The sequence below is a fragment of the Saccharomyces mikatae genome (genome assembly GCF_947241705.1).
Source record: "Saccharomyces mikatae IFO 1815 strain IFO1815 genome assembly, chromosome: 15".
Classification (NCBI taxonomy): domain Eukaryota; kingdom Fungi; phylum Ascomycota; class Saccharomycetes; order Saccharomycetales; family Saccharomycetaceae; genus Saccharomyces; species Saccharomyces mikatae.
In genome coordinates this window covers 549,117-565,454 of record NC_079270.1, presented here as the reverse complement: position 1 = coordinate 565,454, position 16,338 = coordinate 549,117, and the positions used below count along the sequence as shown (strand labels likewise).

General features: G+C 36.9%; 9 protein-coding genes across 9 annotated transcripts; 6 read left to right on the top strand and 3 right to left on the bottom strand.

The window, feature by feature from the left end:
* Positions 1–356: 356 nt before the first annotated feature.
* IAH1 (isoamyl acetate-hydrolyzing esterase) lies at positions 357–1,058 on the top strand (the record flags this gene model as incomplete). Its single annotated transcript, XM_056225762.1, has 1 exon — positions 357–1,058. One exon carries the CDS (start codon positions 357–359, stop codon positions 1,056–1,058), a length of 702 nt encoding a protein of 233 aa, XP_056079549.1.
* Positions 1,059–1,302: 244 nt separating this feature from the next.
* On the top strand, positions 1,303–2,004 carry CAT5 (putative monooxygenase CAT5; the record flags this gene model as incomplete). The annotated part of the gene is made up of 1 exon (XM_056225761.1): positions 1,303–2,004. One exon carries the CDS (start codon positions 1,303–1,305, stop codon positions 2,002–2,004), a length of 702 nt encoding a protein of 233 aa, XP_056079548.1.
* Positions 2,005–2,403: 399 nt separating this feature from the next.
* Positions 2,404–6,222, top strand: UBP2 (ubiquitin-specific protease UBP2; the record flags this gene model as incomplete). The annotated part of the gene is made up of 1 exon (XM_056225760.1): positions 2,404–6,222. One exon carries the CDS (start codon positions 2,404–2,406, stop codon positions 6,220–6,222), a length of 3,819 nt encoding a protein of 1,272 aa, XP_056079547.1.
* Positions 6,223–6,476: 254 nt separating this feature from the next.
* On the top strand, positions 6,477–7,868 carry LEO1 (Paf1-complex subunit LEO1; the record flags this gene model as incomplete). The annotated part of the gene is made up of 1 exon (XM_056225759.1): positions 6,477–7,868. One exon carries the CDS (start codon positions 6,477–6,479, stop codon positions 7,866–7,868), a length of 1,392 nt encoding a protein of 463 aa, XP_056079546.1.
* Positions 7,869–8,157: 289 nt separating this feature from the next.
* On the top strand, positions 8,158–8,742 carry PFY1 (profilin; the record flags this gene model as incomplete). Its single annotated transcript, XM_056225758.1, has 2 exons — positions 8,158–8,170; positions 8,375–8,742. The coding sequence occupies 2 exons, from the start codon at positions 8,158–8,160 to the stop codon at positions 8,740–8,742; spliced, it is 381 nt and encodes a 126-aa protein (XP_056079545.1).
* Positions 8,743–8,984: 242 nt separating this feature from the next.
* GCY1 (glycerol 2-dehydrogenase (NADP(+)) GCY1) lies at positions 8,985–9,923 on the bottom strand (the record flags this gene model as incomplete). Its single annotated transcript, XM_056225757.1, has 1 exon — positions 8,985–9,923. The coding sequence occupies one exon, from the start codon at positions 9,921–9,923 to the stop codon at positions 8,985–8,987; it is 939 nt and encodes a 312-aa protein (XP_056079544.1).
* Positions 9,924–10,767: 844 nt separating this feature from the next.
* RIO1 (protein kinase RIO1) lies at positions 10,768–12,228 on the top strand (the record flags this gene model as incomplete). The annotated part of the gene is made up of 1 exon (XM_056225756.1): positions 10,768–12,228. The coding sequence occupies one exon, from the start codon at positions 10,768–10,770 to the stop codon at positions 12,226–12,228; it is 1,461 nt and encodes a 486-aa protein (XP_056079543.1).
* Positions 12,229–12,471: 243 nt separating this feature from the next.
* Positions 12,472–14,172, bottom strand: RTC5 (Rtc5p; the record flags this gene model as incomplete). The annotated part of the gene is made up of 1 exon (XM_056225755.1): positions 12,472–14,172. One exon carries the CDS (start codon positions 14,170–14,172, stop codon positions 12,472–12,474), a length of 1,701 nt encoding a protein of 566 aa, XP_056079542.1.
* A 457-nt stretch (positions 14,173–14,629) lies between these two features.
* RPT5 (proteasome regulatory particle base subunit RPT5) lies at positions 14,630–15,934 on the bottom strand (the record flags this gene model as incomplete). The annotated part of the gene is made up of 1 exon (XM_056225754.1): positions 14,630–15,934. One exon carries the CDS (start codon positions 15,932–15,934, stop codon positions 14,630–14,632), a length of 1,305 nt encoding a protein of 434 aa, XP_056079541.1.
* Between the last annotated feature and the right edge of the window lie 404 nt (positions 15,935–16,338).

The following is a 16,338-nucleotide window of genomic DNA, read 5'->3' as shown; positions in this document are numbered from 1 at the left end:
TTCTTGCATTTTCCCGATATAACATTTGCCGTAGTACACTATATGTTCGTAGTACACCTAAAAACTCCGCATTCTGCGTCGCCCAAAATCGCTTCTCTTAAACTGCTATATATCTGTTTTGTATACATCAGTAGATAGAAAGAATATATAGATATATATATATATATATATACATATAAATTGGTGGCTGTTGCTCGACCTAATTTTTTTCTCCCTTTCTTTCGCGCTAACATATGCTATAGAGTACAGTGTAATATACGTTGGTTACACCGCCTTACTATAATCCCACTTGAAAACAAAGAAATAATTCTATTAGTTATAGTTCATTATATTGTGCTGTTTAATCATATTGAAAAATGGATTATAAAAAGTTTTTGCTATTCGGAGATTCTATTACGGAATTGGCTTTCGATACTAGACCCCTTGAAAGTGACAAGGATCAGTATGCTCTCGGAGCTGCACTGGTTAACGAGTATACCAGAAAAATGGATATTGTTCAGAGAGGGTTCAAAGGGTACAACTCTAGATGGGGGTTGAAAGTTCTTCCAGAGATTTTGAAAAATGAATCCAACATTGTCATGGCCACCATTTTTTTCGGTTCTAACGATGCGTGCTCAGCAGGGCCTCAAAGTGTTCCTCTCCATGAATTTGAAGACAATATATGCCAAATGGTATCTATGATGAAAGCTCATCATATTTGTCCTATTATAATAGGCCCAGCGCTGATATATAGTCAAAAATGGGAAGAAACAAAAGCTGAAGAAAAAGCTCTCGGCTATCTGCGCACTAACCAAAACTTTGCTATTTATTCCGATGCGTTAGCAAAACTGGCCAATAAGAAAAAGGTACCCTTTGTGAACTTGAATAAAGCCTTTCAAGAAAAAGGTGGAGATAACTGGAGACAGCTGTTAACAGATGGACTGCACTTTTCTGGAAAAGGATACGAGATTTTTCATGACGAATTATTGAAGACCATTGAGGAATCGTACCCGGAGTATCATCCCAAGAATATGCAGTATAAACTAGGAGAATGGACTAACATGGTGGATAGACAATAACTGAAGTGCCTCAAGTTCAGTAATTCTTCTGTACGTACTTGCCTATATATACTTTAACTTTATACTCTGTATAATTTTTCACGTACGGGATTTTTCAGGGAAAAAATAAAAAGAAATTTCTAAATAAAGGCTTCCTTACTTTTACGGACTAGAGCGTTGCTGTTGAGAATCAGACAATTACTTATCCTCCCAGATAATTCAAGAGCTCAAACATATCTCACTACAAAAGTACACAAAGATTATTATGTTGCTGCGCGCTTTAATATCTAAGCCTGTTAGCAGAGGCTTTTCTGTCTTATCATCATTAAAGGTAACAGAACATGCATCAGTAAAACACGCCGAAAAGTCAGGGCACGCTCCCAAATGTGAAAATCTATCAGAGGCTCAGACTGCTTTTTTGGATCGTGTCATTCGTGTGGACCAGGCTGGTGAGTTGGGTGCAGATTATATCTACGCTGGCCAATACTTTGTCTTGGCTCATAGGTACCCCCATTTAAAGCCCGTGCTAAAGCACATGTGGGATCAGGAAGTACATCATCATAGTACCTTTGACAACTTACAACTGAAAAGGAGAGTCAGGCCCTCCTTATTGACGCCATTTTGGAAAGTTGGAGCCTTTGCAATGGGGGCTGGTACCGCATTCATTTCTCCGGAAGCCGCCATGGCTTGTACTGAAGCTGTAGAAACCGTAATCGGAGGCCACTACAATGGTCAATTGCGAAACCTGGCCAATCAATTTGATCTAGAAAGAACTGACGGAACAAAAGGCCCAAGTGAGGAAATCAGGTCATTGACTTCTACCATCAAACAGTTCAGGGATGATGAGTTAGAGCATTTGGACACCGCTATCAAGCACGATTCTTATATGGCCGTTCCATACACAGTTATTACAGAAGGTATTAAGATGATCTGCAGAGTTGCTATTTGGAGTGCCGAGAGAGTTTAAGTACTGGAAGAGTACTGGAAAAGTAGCATGCATAAGTTGCACTGTGCAGTAAAAGTGGAATGAAAGGGAAAAAATAGTCCGAAAGATGCCCTTCAAATTACCATATATAAACTTATGTATTATACATATACATTTAATGCCAATATGACCAATATGAAAGGATGATTGCGCTGTCTATAAATATGTGGAGGGGTATGGGTTCATATGTCTAAGGGTGAGCACAAATTGAATCTATGACAAAGAGTAACTGTCAACTAAGGTAAAAAAACAGATCTACAATTTTAGAAAATAAGCCACTCGCCATTGAAGGAATATTGCACGCAACTGGGATATCGGTATTGATTGCAGGGTGGTTGATTGAAAAAGATTTTTTTGTCATAATTAGGAAGGAGACAGGAAATGGCGAACGAAGATAGGGAACTCCAGAATGCAATTGAAGATCATCAAAGTGAACCATCAAACCAAGATAAAAACAACTCTGCTAGCAATGGTGCTGTTATAGAAGAGTGTCCACTATATGAAACGAGTGCAAGTCATCAGTCAGCTCCTGTTGATTTTGACGATGGTAAACATTTGCTGTATCCAGATATAGCTACCAGCCTACCTTTAAAAACTTCGGACAGACTTTTGGACGATATACTTTGCGACACTATTTTTCTTAATTCTACAGACCCAAGTGTAATAGAAAAGGGCCTACAAACTACCGGTATTTTGAGGGAGTCTATGCTTTCCTATTCAAGTTTTAGAAGCAGTATTCGTCCCAATGCCCTGGGGTCAGTAACTGATCAAGTGGTTATTCAAACGAAGATTGAATATGATTCATATTCCTGCCCCAAATACAACAAAATACACGTTTTTCAGGCGGTTATTCTGAACCCATCATTAACAGAGCAGCACGTCTCAAGTTTTGATGATATCGTTAAAATTCCTATTTATCATCTAAAAGTTACCGTGAAAATTCGTCAAGAATTAGAACGATTGAAAAAGCACGTAGGTGTCACTCAATTTCATTCAATAGATTTTTTGCATGAATACGATCGAGTAGACTTTTCAACGTTTGATTCTTCCGACCCCAATTTAATGGACTACGGTATATATGTTTCCGATGATACCAACAAATTGATTTTGATTGAAATTTTCAAACCCGAGTTTGATTCACCTGAAGAGCATGAGAGCTTTACTATTAACGCCATTAAGAGACGATACAGTGATATGTGTCTAAATAATGAATCGCTGGATAAGAACAACACACCGTCCCAAGCCGACTGTTTTTACACACTTTTTAAGATTTTTAAAGGGCCATTGACGAGGAAAAGCAAGACAGAGCCCGTAAAGACAATTGATTCTGGGAATTTAGCTCTAAACACGCACTTAAACCCTGAATGGTTAACGTCTAAGTATGGATTTCAAGTAAGCTCCGAAATCGATGAAGAAACGAACGAACGATTTACTGAATACTTACCTCCCGATATGGTTGATTATGTGGACGATTTAAAGGTAAGAAAAATTCGAGAGTCCTTTGTGAGGAAGTGTCTACAATTATTATTCTGGGGCCAGCTATCCACTTCATTGTTGGCGCCAAATTCCCCTTTGAAAAACACAAAGAGTGTCAAAGGGTTGTCCTGTTTGCAGACCTCTTTTTCATCTTTACCTTGGTTTCATTTATTGGGAGAATCAAGGTCAAGAATTTTGTTAAATTCTAATGAATCTCATTCGCCTTTGGACGCGGAACCACATTTTGTCAATCTTTCCGTTTCGCATTATTATACCGATAGAGATATAATCAGAAATTATGAATCTCTATCTTCTTTAGATCCTAAAAATATTGGTCTGTATTTTGATGCACTTACATATATTGCAAATAGAAAAGGGGCATACCAGTTAATTGCTTACTGTGGGAAACAGGATATCATAGGTCAAGAAGCTTTAGAAAACGCTTTATTGGTTTTCAAAATTGAACCAAAAGAATGCAATATTGCAGAGTTGAATGAAGCGACATTGTTATCTATTTACAAGTTTGAAACATCTAACAAAAGTCAAGTAACCTCTGGTCACTTGACAAATTTGAAAAATGCCCTCAGATTGTTGGCCAAATACACAAAATCTGATAAACTGAAGTTTTATGTCGATCATGAGCCATATAGAGCTTTGTCTCAGGCATACGATACACTTTCGATTGATGAGTCAGTTGATGAAGACATTATAAAAACTGCGTATTCGGTCAAAATCAACGACTCACCGGGATTAAAGTTGGATTGTGATCGTGCACTTTATACCATCGCTATTAGTAAGAAAAGTCTTGACTTGTTCAATTTTTTAACAGACGAATGTCCACAGTTTTTAACTTACTATGGTGCAGAACAGCTTGATTATCAAGAGGCACTGAAGCTTCTTCAAGTTAATGAAAATGCTTCTGACGAAACCATTTTGAAAATATTTAAACAAAAGTGGTTTGATGAAAGTGTGTACGAGCCCGACCAATTTCTCACTTTAAAGGCAGCGTTGACTAAGATTAGTATAGAAAGAAATTCAAACTTAATCAGCAATTTCCTACTAACAGGCACGATAGATCCAAATTCTTTACCGCCAGAAAATTGGCCAACGGGTATCAATAACATTGGAAACACCTGTTATTTAAATTCTTTGCTACAGTATTACTTCTCCATTGCACCATTAAGAAGATATATACTAGATTATCAAAAAACAGTAGAAAATTTTAACGACCACCTCTCTAACAGTGGGCATGTCCGAAGAATTGGTGGAAGAAAAATTAGTAAAGGTGAAGTGGAAAGATCTGTTCAATTCATATATCAACTTCGCAATCTTTTCTATGCAATGGTACATTCAAGAGAAAGATGTGTGACACCCTCGAAAGAGCTAGCGTATTTGGCTTTTGCCCCAAGTAATATCGAAGTAGAGTTTGAAGTGGAAGGCAATAAACCAGCTGATGGTGCTGCAATTCCTATAGGTTTGAAAGAGGAAGCAACACAAGAGTCCTGTACTACAAAAGAAAATGATCCTAAATCAATTGGTTCAAAAATGGAAGATAACACTAACAGGGATACTCATAGAAACCCTAGCAATACCGAAAAAAATGAACCTAATAATGTTCAAATTGTTGGGGGCGACGATACCACTGACCTAAATTCACTTACACGTGTGGCAAAAATCAGCTCAGACCAATTAGAAAATGCTCTAGAAATGGGTAGACAACAAGATGTCACTGAATGTATAGGAAATGTGTTATTTCAAATAGAAAGTGGTTCAGAGCCCATAAAATACGATGAAGATAATGAACAATACGATTTAGTTAAGCAGTTGTTTTATGGTACCACCAAACAAAGCATCGTTCCTTTGTCTGCAACAAATAAAGTTCGTACAAAAGTTGAAAGATTTCTCTCGTTACTGATAAATATTGGCGATCATCCCAAAGATATTTATGATGCATTTGATTCTTATTTTAAAGATGAATATTTGACAATGGAAGAGTATGGTGATGTAACACGCACTGTTGCCGTTACAACATTTCCTACCATTCTACAAGTGCAAATTCAGAGAGTTTACTACGATCGTGAAAGGTTCATGCCATTTAAGTCCATTGAACCCTTGCCGTTCAAAGAAGTTATTTATATGGACAGGTATGCCGATACGGAGAACCCTTTATTGTTAGCCAAAAAAAATGAAACAGAAGAAATGAAACAAAAGTTGAGAGTGATGAAAAATAGACAAAGAGAACTATTGAGCCGCGATAACTCAGGACTCACGAGGAAAGATGCATTTTTAGAAAGTATCAAACTGTTGGAATCGAGTGTCGTAGAGAAGACAACTTTGAAGACCGAGGTTAAAATTGATGTGATAAATACGCTCAGAACCAATGTAAATAACATTGATAATGAATTGATGAGCTTATACAACAATATTAATAATTTGGAAGAGAAAATAAGCCATCAATTTGACGATTTTAAAGAATATGGATACTCACTATTTTCGGTTTTTATTCATCGGGGTGAGGCCAGTTATGGTCACTATTGGATATATATAAAAGATAGAAACCACAATGGGGTTTGGAGAAAATACAATGATGAAACCGTCAGTGAGGTCCAGGAGGACGAGGTCTTCAATTTTAATGAGGGCAATACTGCAACTCCATATTTCCTAGTATATGTAAAACAAGGGCAGGAAGCTGATATCGAGCCCTTGAAAAGAATTTTGCAGTAGTGTTAACCAATAGATATAACTTATAATTAAGGGAGTATGTAGAACGCTACTAATGTCAGGAGTGTCATTATTATGTATAGAGCTTTTGTCATATTCAATCGTTATGGGTGATTATCTTTAACGTAAAGCAATGAGAAAAAAAAAAAAAAAAAAGAGCAAGCGCATGAAAGGAATACAAAGAATAAAGTAAGTCAATAGTAAAAGAGGGCGAATAATTCAGGTGAATTCAAATAAAAAACCCAAATAGATAAAGTATGTCATCTGAAATTCTGCAAGATTCACCGCAGAACGGGCAAATTGTTGGCGACTTAGATGCCACTTCTAATAATACAAGCAACGAGAAAATAGCTCTCACACAAGATTTTAATGATAGTAAAGAAGAAGAAGATGCTGAACTAGATGATCTATTTGGAGATGATGATGATGACGATAATGATGATGATAATGATGATAATGACGGCAAGAAATCAGGGATTGAAAATAACAATAATGAAAGTGGTGGAGATAGCGACGAAGAGAGCGTCAACCATAGAAGTCGTCATAGAGAAAGTCTTGGGTTAGATGATGATGAAGCAGAGGAGCAGGCTATGTATACACGAAAATTTTATGGTGAAGATCTTAATGACTTTTCTGATCAAGATGAGGCCACGCATACTTTTAAAGAGGAGAATGTGGAGCTTGTAAGACATATCATTCCAAGCAAGGGTATTGTGAATGAAACAGCGTCTCATAATGAGATTTTCTATGCCAGAATTCCCAATTTTTTAACGATCGATCCAGTTCCTTTCGACCCTCCAAGTTTTGAGGCTAAGGTCAACGAGAGAACGAGCAATTCGGCTTCTAAGGAAGATCAACTAGATGACCGTTTAATTGATGAGAATACTGTTAGATGGAGATATTCTCGTGACAAAGACCAACATGTCTTCAAAGAATCAAATACACAAATAGTGCAGTGGTCAGATGGCACATATTCTTTAAAGGTTGGGGAAGAGTGTACAGATATATTGGTTAACGACACTAGCAACACTTTTTTGACAGTATCGCATGATCAACAAGAATTGATCCAATGCTACGAGGGGGGTGAGATAAAAAAGACGTTAATGTTTATTCCAACATCCACTAATTCGAAGATACATCAAAAACTAAGTAAAGCTGTTATAAGGAGGAATCAAAGACAAAACAAAGGCCCAGGAACATATATTGTTAGTATGGACCCTGAAGTTGAGAAAAGAGAATTAGAAAAAAAACAAAGTCAAATATTAAGAGATAGAAGGAGAAGGCAGCTCAAAGAAAAGGAGAAACAAGAATCTCCAGACGCTGCCTTTGAAACAGGTTTTAGAAAGCAAAGTTCTCCTACTGCCTATGGAACTTCTAGAAGAAATGAATACGAAGAAGATGATTTCTTAGTTGACGATGATGAAGAGGAGGAGGCCGAATTTGACGACGATGATGATAACGAGGAAGAGGAAGAGGAAGAGGAAGAGGAAGAGGAAGAGGAAGAGGATGCTGATGAAGCGAACGCAGCCCGTCTAAGAAGTTTGAAAAAAGAAGGGGCAGCAATGTACAGACAGGAGGAAAACGAAGATAACAATGAGACGAAAAGAAGAAGAGTTGCCGTTATCGAGGACGATGAAGAGGAGGATTAGAAAGGGGGACTGGTTCATGTATTTACTGTTATGTATAATAACTAAAAATAGAGCGACAGAATATTGTAGTGCTTTCTAGCAGGACGTCCCAGAATCGGACGTTATACAATAGCTTATAACAACCTCCGGCTGAGAAATGTCTTTGTACGAAGTATATTACCCGCATTTTTCTTTTTTTTCTTTTTAAGGCCCAATTGACCCTTTTTCCATTCCCTTCTTAAAACAACTGTGTGATATTTGGATAATACAAATTAAATATACTACAAACACCCAACTACGATTGCGAATTATGTCTTGGCAAGGTATGTAAAAGAGACAATTGGTAATTGCTTAAGCAGGAAAACAGTAGTGGGTTATCCTGAGTGGTGATGGCTGGTTCTCAGTGACGCGCCTACGTTCGAAAGTTATCCACACAAAATGTAGAATGAATTACTAACTTAAAAAACCCATAAAATGTATGATTTTTCGAACGTGCATTTCTTTTTGACTTCTTTACTTTTAATTAGCATACACTGATAACTTAATAGGAACCGGTAAAGTTGACAAAGCCGTCATTTACTCAAGAGCAGGTGACGCTGTTTGGGCTACCTCAGGTGGTTTGTCTTTGCAACCTAACGAAATTGGTGAAATCGTTCAAGGATTTGACAACCCAGCTGGCCTCCAAAGCAATGGTTTGCATATCCAAGGTCAGAAGTTCATGTTATTGAGAGCCGATGATAGAAGTATTTATGGTAGACACGATGCTGAAGGTGTTGTTTGTGTGAGAACTAAGCAAACCGTTATTATTGCTCATTATCCACCAACTGTACAAGCTGGTGAAGCCACCAAGATTGTTGAACAATTGGCTGACTACTTGATTGGCGTTCAATACTGATATATTCAGGTAAAGTCTTATTATCTACTACGTGACTTGTTCTGGCATTTGCGGGATTTCGCTTCCTTTTTACTTATATATTATTGATTGACGCTGATTGTTACTGTAAAGGCGCAACTTTTATATATAGCCATATCATGGTATTTAACATATTTACGAAACAATCTTAACAATCTCGACATTGAATATAAACGTATTTTACTTATCTAAATAATATGATACGTTACAGGAGAAATGAGTGGTCATTTGAATGCTTCGAAAGGAGACCAATTTGGATTAACAACTCTCTTTTCACCTTTTTCCTTCGATATATTGTTGATAGCTTCAAAGTCTTCGTTAGATAAGGTGAATATTTTCCTGTTCGTTTCAATTCTATCAGGATTGACAGATTTGGGTAAAACCACATAGCCTCTTTGAGCGTGCCAACTAATGACAACATGTCCGGGCTGGACGTTATTTTTCTTGGCAATTTTCAAGATAGTCGGTTCTTTCAGTAATGGAGCATCGGTACTACCTAAGGGAGAATAAGCTTCAATCATGATTTTTTTACTTTTGCAAAAATTAATTAATTCATTTTGAGGCAGTAATGGATGTATTTCAACTTGATTGGCAGCGGGTGTAAGCTTATTACCTGGAGATGCTAATAAATCTTTCAAGTTGTTTATGGAAAAGTTGGAAACTCCAATGGCCTTAGTTTTACCTGTCTTTGGTAGTTCTTGCATCAATTCCCAGGTTTTTATAAAATTCCAGTTGGTGACATCTACCGCACGAGAACCGTCTGCCTTTGTTGGTACACTCAGAATATCTCCATCTTTGATATAATTTGTGTCTAAACGGGCAGGCCAATGTATCAAATACAAGTCCACGTAATCTAATCCTAATCTTTGTAGCGATTCGTCCAGGGCTTTTGCAGGTTCATGATGTTGCGTACTCCATAGTTTTGTAGTAACAAAGATCTCTTCTCGAGGAACACCTGAATCCTTGATGGCTTGGCCGACTTGATCTTCATTACGATAAATAGCAGCAGTATCGATATGTTTATAACCAGCTTTCAAGGCGGCCAAAACTGATTTATAAGCATCATTGTCTTTTGACTGCCATGTACCTAAACCCACTTGGGGAATTTGTGCCCCGGTATTCAAAGAAAGAGTCTTCGTAGAATCGTGTAAAGTTGTAGACATTTTACTTCTTAGTCTAGCAATAAAAGCTATCTAAATTTTGGCTTCACTGAGATACATAAATAAAACACTTCACTAGAAAAAAAGATCTTTGGAATGCCTTGATTCCTCTAGTTTTATTCATCCGGCAAAGCGATATCTTTATATCTCCATATTTTTTTTCTTCAAACTCGGGAACTACATGAAGGAATCGAGGAGAGCGATAGTCTGTAACTGATCACACGAGTCTACGTCTCATCGGAGTATTACCAAGTTATGAGTGCGTTTTACGTGCTGGCTTTGTTCTACCCCCTTCGGGGAAATCAAAACGATCTTGCCATGATGACATTGAGCGAAAAAGACCGACCTTCTTTATTCTTTGCCGGAATAGTATGCCCCGATTTCTAGTCGGTGTTATGATATCTAGTTCTTGCACACACTATAGGAAGCCAAAAAAATCAGTGAGCTTCTCAATAGTCAATAAGTTGATGATATGATCATTAAATTGTAGGTACCTCATGTGTTTGAATTTCAAAAGTGACTTCCGGGCCTTTCGTCATTGAAATTCAGGGAAAAGAACGTTTATTAGTATTGTCGAGAGAGATATAAATTTTGTCAAATAGCTTTCATCTCGTTTTCTGTAATACTGCTATTCCGCTGCCTTGGGTCAAAGCGTTAGAACAGCGTCTTCTTTTCATTATTACTTATAACGTAGTTAGCGGGTCATTAGCGCGCGCAAAAAGATTGAAAATTTTATAGAAAAGAATAAAACTAGAGATGAGATGAGGTGAAATTTTCTTATCCGAATTAATAAGAGAAGGCTTGGACGATAATTATAATCTAGAAAGCTCGTTATTTTTTTAATTTGATGTCATTGGAAGATAATTTTGATAAGTTGACTGTGTCGCAGAGAGCTTCAGATCACATCAATAACCAGTTATTAGAGAAGTACAGTCACAAAATAAAAACTGATGAATTGTCATTCAACAGAGCAAAGACTTCAAAGGATAAAGCCAATAGGGCTACTGTAGAAAATGTTTTGGATCCGAGAACAATGAGATTTCTGAAATCCATGGTCAATAGAGGAGTAATTGCGGATCTGAACGGTTGCTTGAGTACTGGGAAAGAAGCCAACGTTTATCATGCTTTTGCAGGTACCGGTAAAGCACCTGTAATAGATGAAGAAACTGGAAAGTACGAAGTTTTAGAAACAGATGGACCCCGTCCAGAATATGCCATCAAAATTTATAAGACGTCTATTTTAGTCTTTAAAGATCGGGAGAGATACGTTGATGGTGAATTTAGATTCAGAAATTCTAGATCTCAACATAATCCAAGGAAAATGATAAAAATTTGGGCGGAGAAGGAATTTAGAAACCTGAAAAGAATTTATCAAAGCGGTGTCATTCCAGCACCAAAGCCGATTGAAGTTAAAAACAATGTCTTAGTTATGGAATTTTTAAGCCGAGGTAATGGATTTGCTTCGCCTAAATTAAAAGACTATCCATACAGAGATCGTGGTGAGATTTTCCATTATTATTACACTATGGTAGCATATATGAGATTACTGTACCAAGTCTGTCGTCTTGTACATGCTGATTTGTCAGAATATAACACCATCATTCATGATGACAAATTGTTCATGATTGATGTTTCACAAAGTGTTGAACCTGAGCATCCAATGAGTTTGGACTTCCTGAGGATGGATATCAAGAATGTCAATCTTTATTTCGAGAAAATGGGTATTAGTATTTTCCCTGAAAGAGTTATATTCCAATTTGTGATATCGGAATCTTTGGAAAAATTCAAGGATGATTATCACAATGTCACTGACTTAGTTGGATATATTGCGAAGAATCTACCGATCAAATCTACTGAACAAGATGAAGCGGAAGATGAAATATTTAGATCATTGCACTTGGTTAGATCATTGGGCGGATTAGAGGAAAGGGATTTTGATAGGTATACAGATGGTAAATTCGACTTGTTAAAAAGTCTGATTGCTCATGATAATGAAAGAAATTTTGCAGCTTCCGAGCAATTTGAATTTGATAATGCTGATCATACAAGTGGCTCAGGGTCAGAAGAATTCTCAGATGATGAAGATGACTCAAGTGAAAACGATAAAGAGGGCAATGAGGAGAGTGATGATTGTGCGTACTATGAAGATGATGAACCAAAAATTTTAAAGGGTAAGAGGTATGAGGACAAAGACGTAAAAAAATTGCGTAAACAGGAAGCTAAAGATGCCAAAAGAGAAAAGAGGAAAACAAAGGTCAAGAAACATATCAAGAAAAAATTGGTCAAGAAAACAAAATCAAAGAAATAGCGCCCCTCCTTCTCTCTACCAACAATAACACATGAGATAGAGAATGTCGTTTGAGCTAACCGACGAATAATAAGTAAATTAAGTAATAAAAGTCGGATACTGGGAAATATAAAGTAAATATAAAGACTTTGTACCTTTCAATTTAGATGTACTAAGTACTAATAAAACTATAGCTTTATGCGATGACTTTTGGTTTTTTCAATCAAAGCCAGCAATTAAAAATATATGCAAACAAGCAACGCGTCACATTGAACCACCACCTTGATGTTGGCCAACTAAACCTGCCATTTCTAGTAGGGCACGGTCTTCTCCCAAGCTTCTTAAGTTAATCTGTTGTCTTCTTTTAGACTCCGCTTCTTCCCATGCTAGTTGTTTGATCTGCTCTTCTAATTCCTTCTCACCACCACAACCCCATACCTCTACATCTTGAATCAAAATATGCAGTTCAAAAGAGGAGTTTTCCTCCTTTCTTTCCATTGATAACAGTCCAGGGTCTAATGATCCCCCATAACCAGTATTCCTAAACACAGCGAATTCTAGGGTGCTGTCGAAAGTCAACGATACGTTTCCTGGTACGTACCTCTTAGATGCCGATTTAATTAGTGGCTGTTTATTTCCGATTCCAATTCCGCCGCCGATTGTATTGAAATAAACTGTACCTTTTTTGTTGACTTTATAGATATCCTGCCTTGGTGATATTTGTATTATTCTCGTATTTAAATCACCAAAATAGTCTTTGTTTGTTACTTTCCATGGATCGTCTATGTATACAGCAAAAGTAGTTTTCTTTTTATTCATAAGAGACGCATCCATTTTTTGATCTGAGTCTTTTAATATTGGAAATTCTTCAAGAAAATGGCGATACCTTGGATTTTTATTAGCTGCGTATTCCTCAGAATTTGTTATCCTCACTCCACTAACGACTAAAATTGAAGGAGCCATCCATTTGAATACCTTAGCTTGCAAAGACCTCATTGAGAAACCACTTTTCCTTCCAATGTATAAACTTTGTAGCTTCTGAATGAATAGTTCTTTAGGAAGTCCCGTAGATAGTTGGGCCAATAACGCTGGAGTCATTATTTTGGAGTCTTGAATACTTGACAAATTAGTATCATAATCAACCAAATCATGCTGCAAATAAAGAAAGTGTTCCATTAAGTTTTCTAGTGGCTTTAAAAGATTGGGCATTACAGTCCTTATTGCAGTTGAAAATTGTTGATATGTTATAAAATGAGATTCTATATTGTTTACCACGTCTGGGTTCATTGTTCTAAGAAGATTCATCGCAGGGATTTTGAATTTGTCCCACTGAACATTTGTTTCATTATTTATGGTAGAGTTGGTGGTGGGGCATTCAACACTCAGTATCAAAAGCCATGTTAAAAATTGAAGCATAAAATCAGCTGGAAGATATAGTACTTCAGTATCGACATCATCAAACCCGGTTATAATTTGTTTTATATTCTTCTCCTTGACTCCATTGTTTTCATTATCTTCGGACAATTCTTCTTTATCAGTCTTTTGAAGCGATAAAGAAATAAACAGTAGTTTTAATTGATCATATGATTTGATTTTTAAGAATTTCTCACATCTTGATTTATTCAACAATACAATACATTTTAATAGTCCATATCCTGTAATTGGTTCATAAGATGAGTTCACTAGTGGGAAATTGCTCAAAACTCTTAGCATGTTAGTTACTATCCCTACAATTATAGTATGGTTTTGTGGAAAATAAAGAAAGTTACATAAGCGTTTATGAGATATTGGAGTATTCAGGTTTTCGATTTGCAAATTTCCTTTAAGGCTGACCAATTCTGGCACAGTGATCTGTCGTTGTGCTTTAGTATTGAAATATGTTAATACATCCCTGTCATTTGCGAATTTTCTTGAATGGGAAGAGCCTTCTTCATTGTTGGAACTTATAGAGGAGGATTGCCCCATATTACTATAAATGTTACCTGGTTTGAATATTTAGTACGATATGCTTTGATAAAAGGATCAATCGTTTCACGTGAAAGGTGTAATGGTAATGAAATCTTACTTCCACAAATATTCCTCCGTTTCTCTATTATACAACAATTTTCTTAAATCACCAAATGAGGTCCATTCTATATGGGCTCTTGCAGGCATAAGTGCGTCTTATTTTTCTACATTTTTCTCTTCCTCACAGCATTCTTGAAAGTTGCAACTTTTTAACAAAATATAAAATAAAAGAAAGAAAATCAAATCCTAATGTACATGCACCCCTTAGTCCACTCTAGGTTTCATCAAATAGTAAGTAATATACAATTAGCCATATACAGTTTCAATAACAAGGAAATTATGTGAGTCTAAATAAAATGATATATTTAAATATGTAGATATGTGTATGGCATATCGAGAACTCAGATTACTATTCTTATGCATAAAAGGATACCGATTTTGATTTTCTTGCTTGAACCTCGCTTATGCCTTCAACAAAGTCTTCATGTTTGACAGAAGATTGACCGTTTCTCAAGGCAATCATACCAGCCTCTACAGTTACCGCCTTTAACTGTGCACCATTGAACTCATCAGTAGACCTAGCGAGCTCTTGCCAATTAATATCATCGTCAGTGGTCATTTTCCTTGAATGGATTTGTAAAATTTGGGCTCTAGAATCTTCTGATGGTAGTGGAAATTCAATTTTTCTATCCAATCTACCTGACCTCAACAGAGCAGGATCCAGAACATCGACTCTATTAGTAGCTGCCAAGACTTTGACACGATCATCAGAACTGAAACCGTCCAATTGGTTCAATAATTCCAACATGGTTCTTTGCACTTCTCTATCACCGGATTTTTCTGAATCAAATCTTTTAGTACCAATAGCGTCCAATTCATCAATAAAAATAATAGTTGGTGCTTTTTCCTTAGCCAGCGCGAATGCATCACGGACCAGTTTGGCGCCTTCACCGATATACATTTGCACTAATTGAGGTGCTGCTAGCTTCAAAAAAGTAGCATTGGTTTGAGCCGCACACGCACGCGCTAATAAAGTCTTACCAGTACCTGGAGGTCCATACATTAGGGCACCTTTTGGTGCTCTAATACCCATGTCTTTAAATTTATCTGCACGTTTCATAGGTAATACAATGGCCTCCACCAGTTCTTCAATCTGTTTATCCAACCCACCCACATCAGAATACGTTTCTGTTGGTTTTTCATCCACCTCCATGGCTTTTACACGAGAATCGAATTCAGAAGGTAAAGTATCCAATATCAAATACGAATCCTTGTTCACACCTACTAAATCATTTGGCTTAAGTTTATCAGGGTCCACTAGACCAACCATGGGCAAGAACACGGTCTGTCTAGAAGAAGTCTTGACCACGGCAGCTTTTCCAACAGCCGTATTATCTAAATTGACATTACCACCCTGTGTAGTAGATTCACTATTTTCCTTGTCTTCGATTTCATTCATATCCATGACCTCGACGACGTTTGCTACTAGGTATGGCAACTGTCTATTATTCTTGATTTTTTCCTTATTATCCTTAATCTTCTCGAGCATTACATTGTTTTCATGAGACAATCTCTGCAATTCTGATCTAAAAATACGAATTTCATTGTCCAAAAGCTTGGCTCTTGTTTGAAGCTCCTGCGTCGAAAGACTTAAAATCTCTTGATCCAATTCATCGTCTCCTGGTAAAGTCTGAGCGTCCAATTCTTCTAAAGTCGCCATCTTAAACTAAAAACAAAACTTTCCAATTCCTTTTCACCTCTATAATCCGCAAACAGGTTATTCACACACACGCTTTCAACAGGATTTTGACATTTCTTTTCTATTTAAGAGTTCATTAATGGGGTCCCTTTTAGTAATGTATGCATTTTTGCCACCATATTATAACCGGGTAACAAGACGCATCAACCTTATAACTATTGAAAGAAGTCTAGCAAAGTGTTCGATCAAGTAACAATAACGTTGGTGACTATTAAGAGATATGCTCACAACAGAAACTCCTTATAATCTGAAGCAAGCACAAGAAATTAGGTGCTGACTGCGCTGACTCCGTTTCATCTTGCATCTCTAACCCCCTTATTTTATTATCTTCAATATTTTTTTTGTAAGTGTAAGGTAAACCAGCC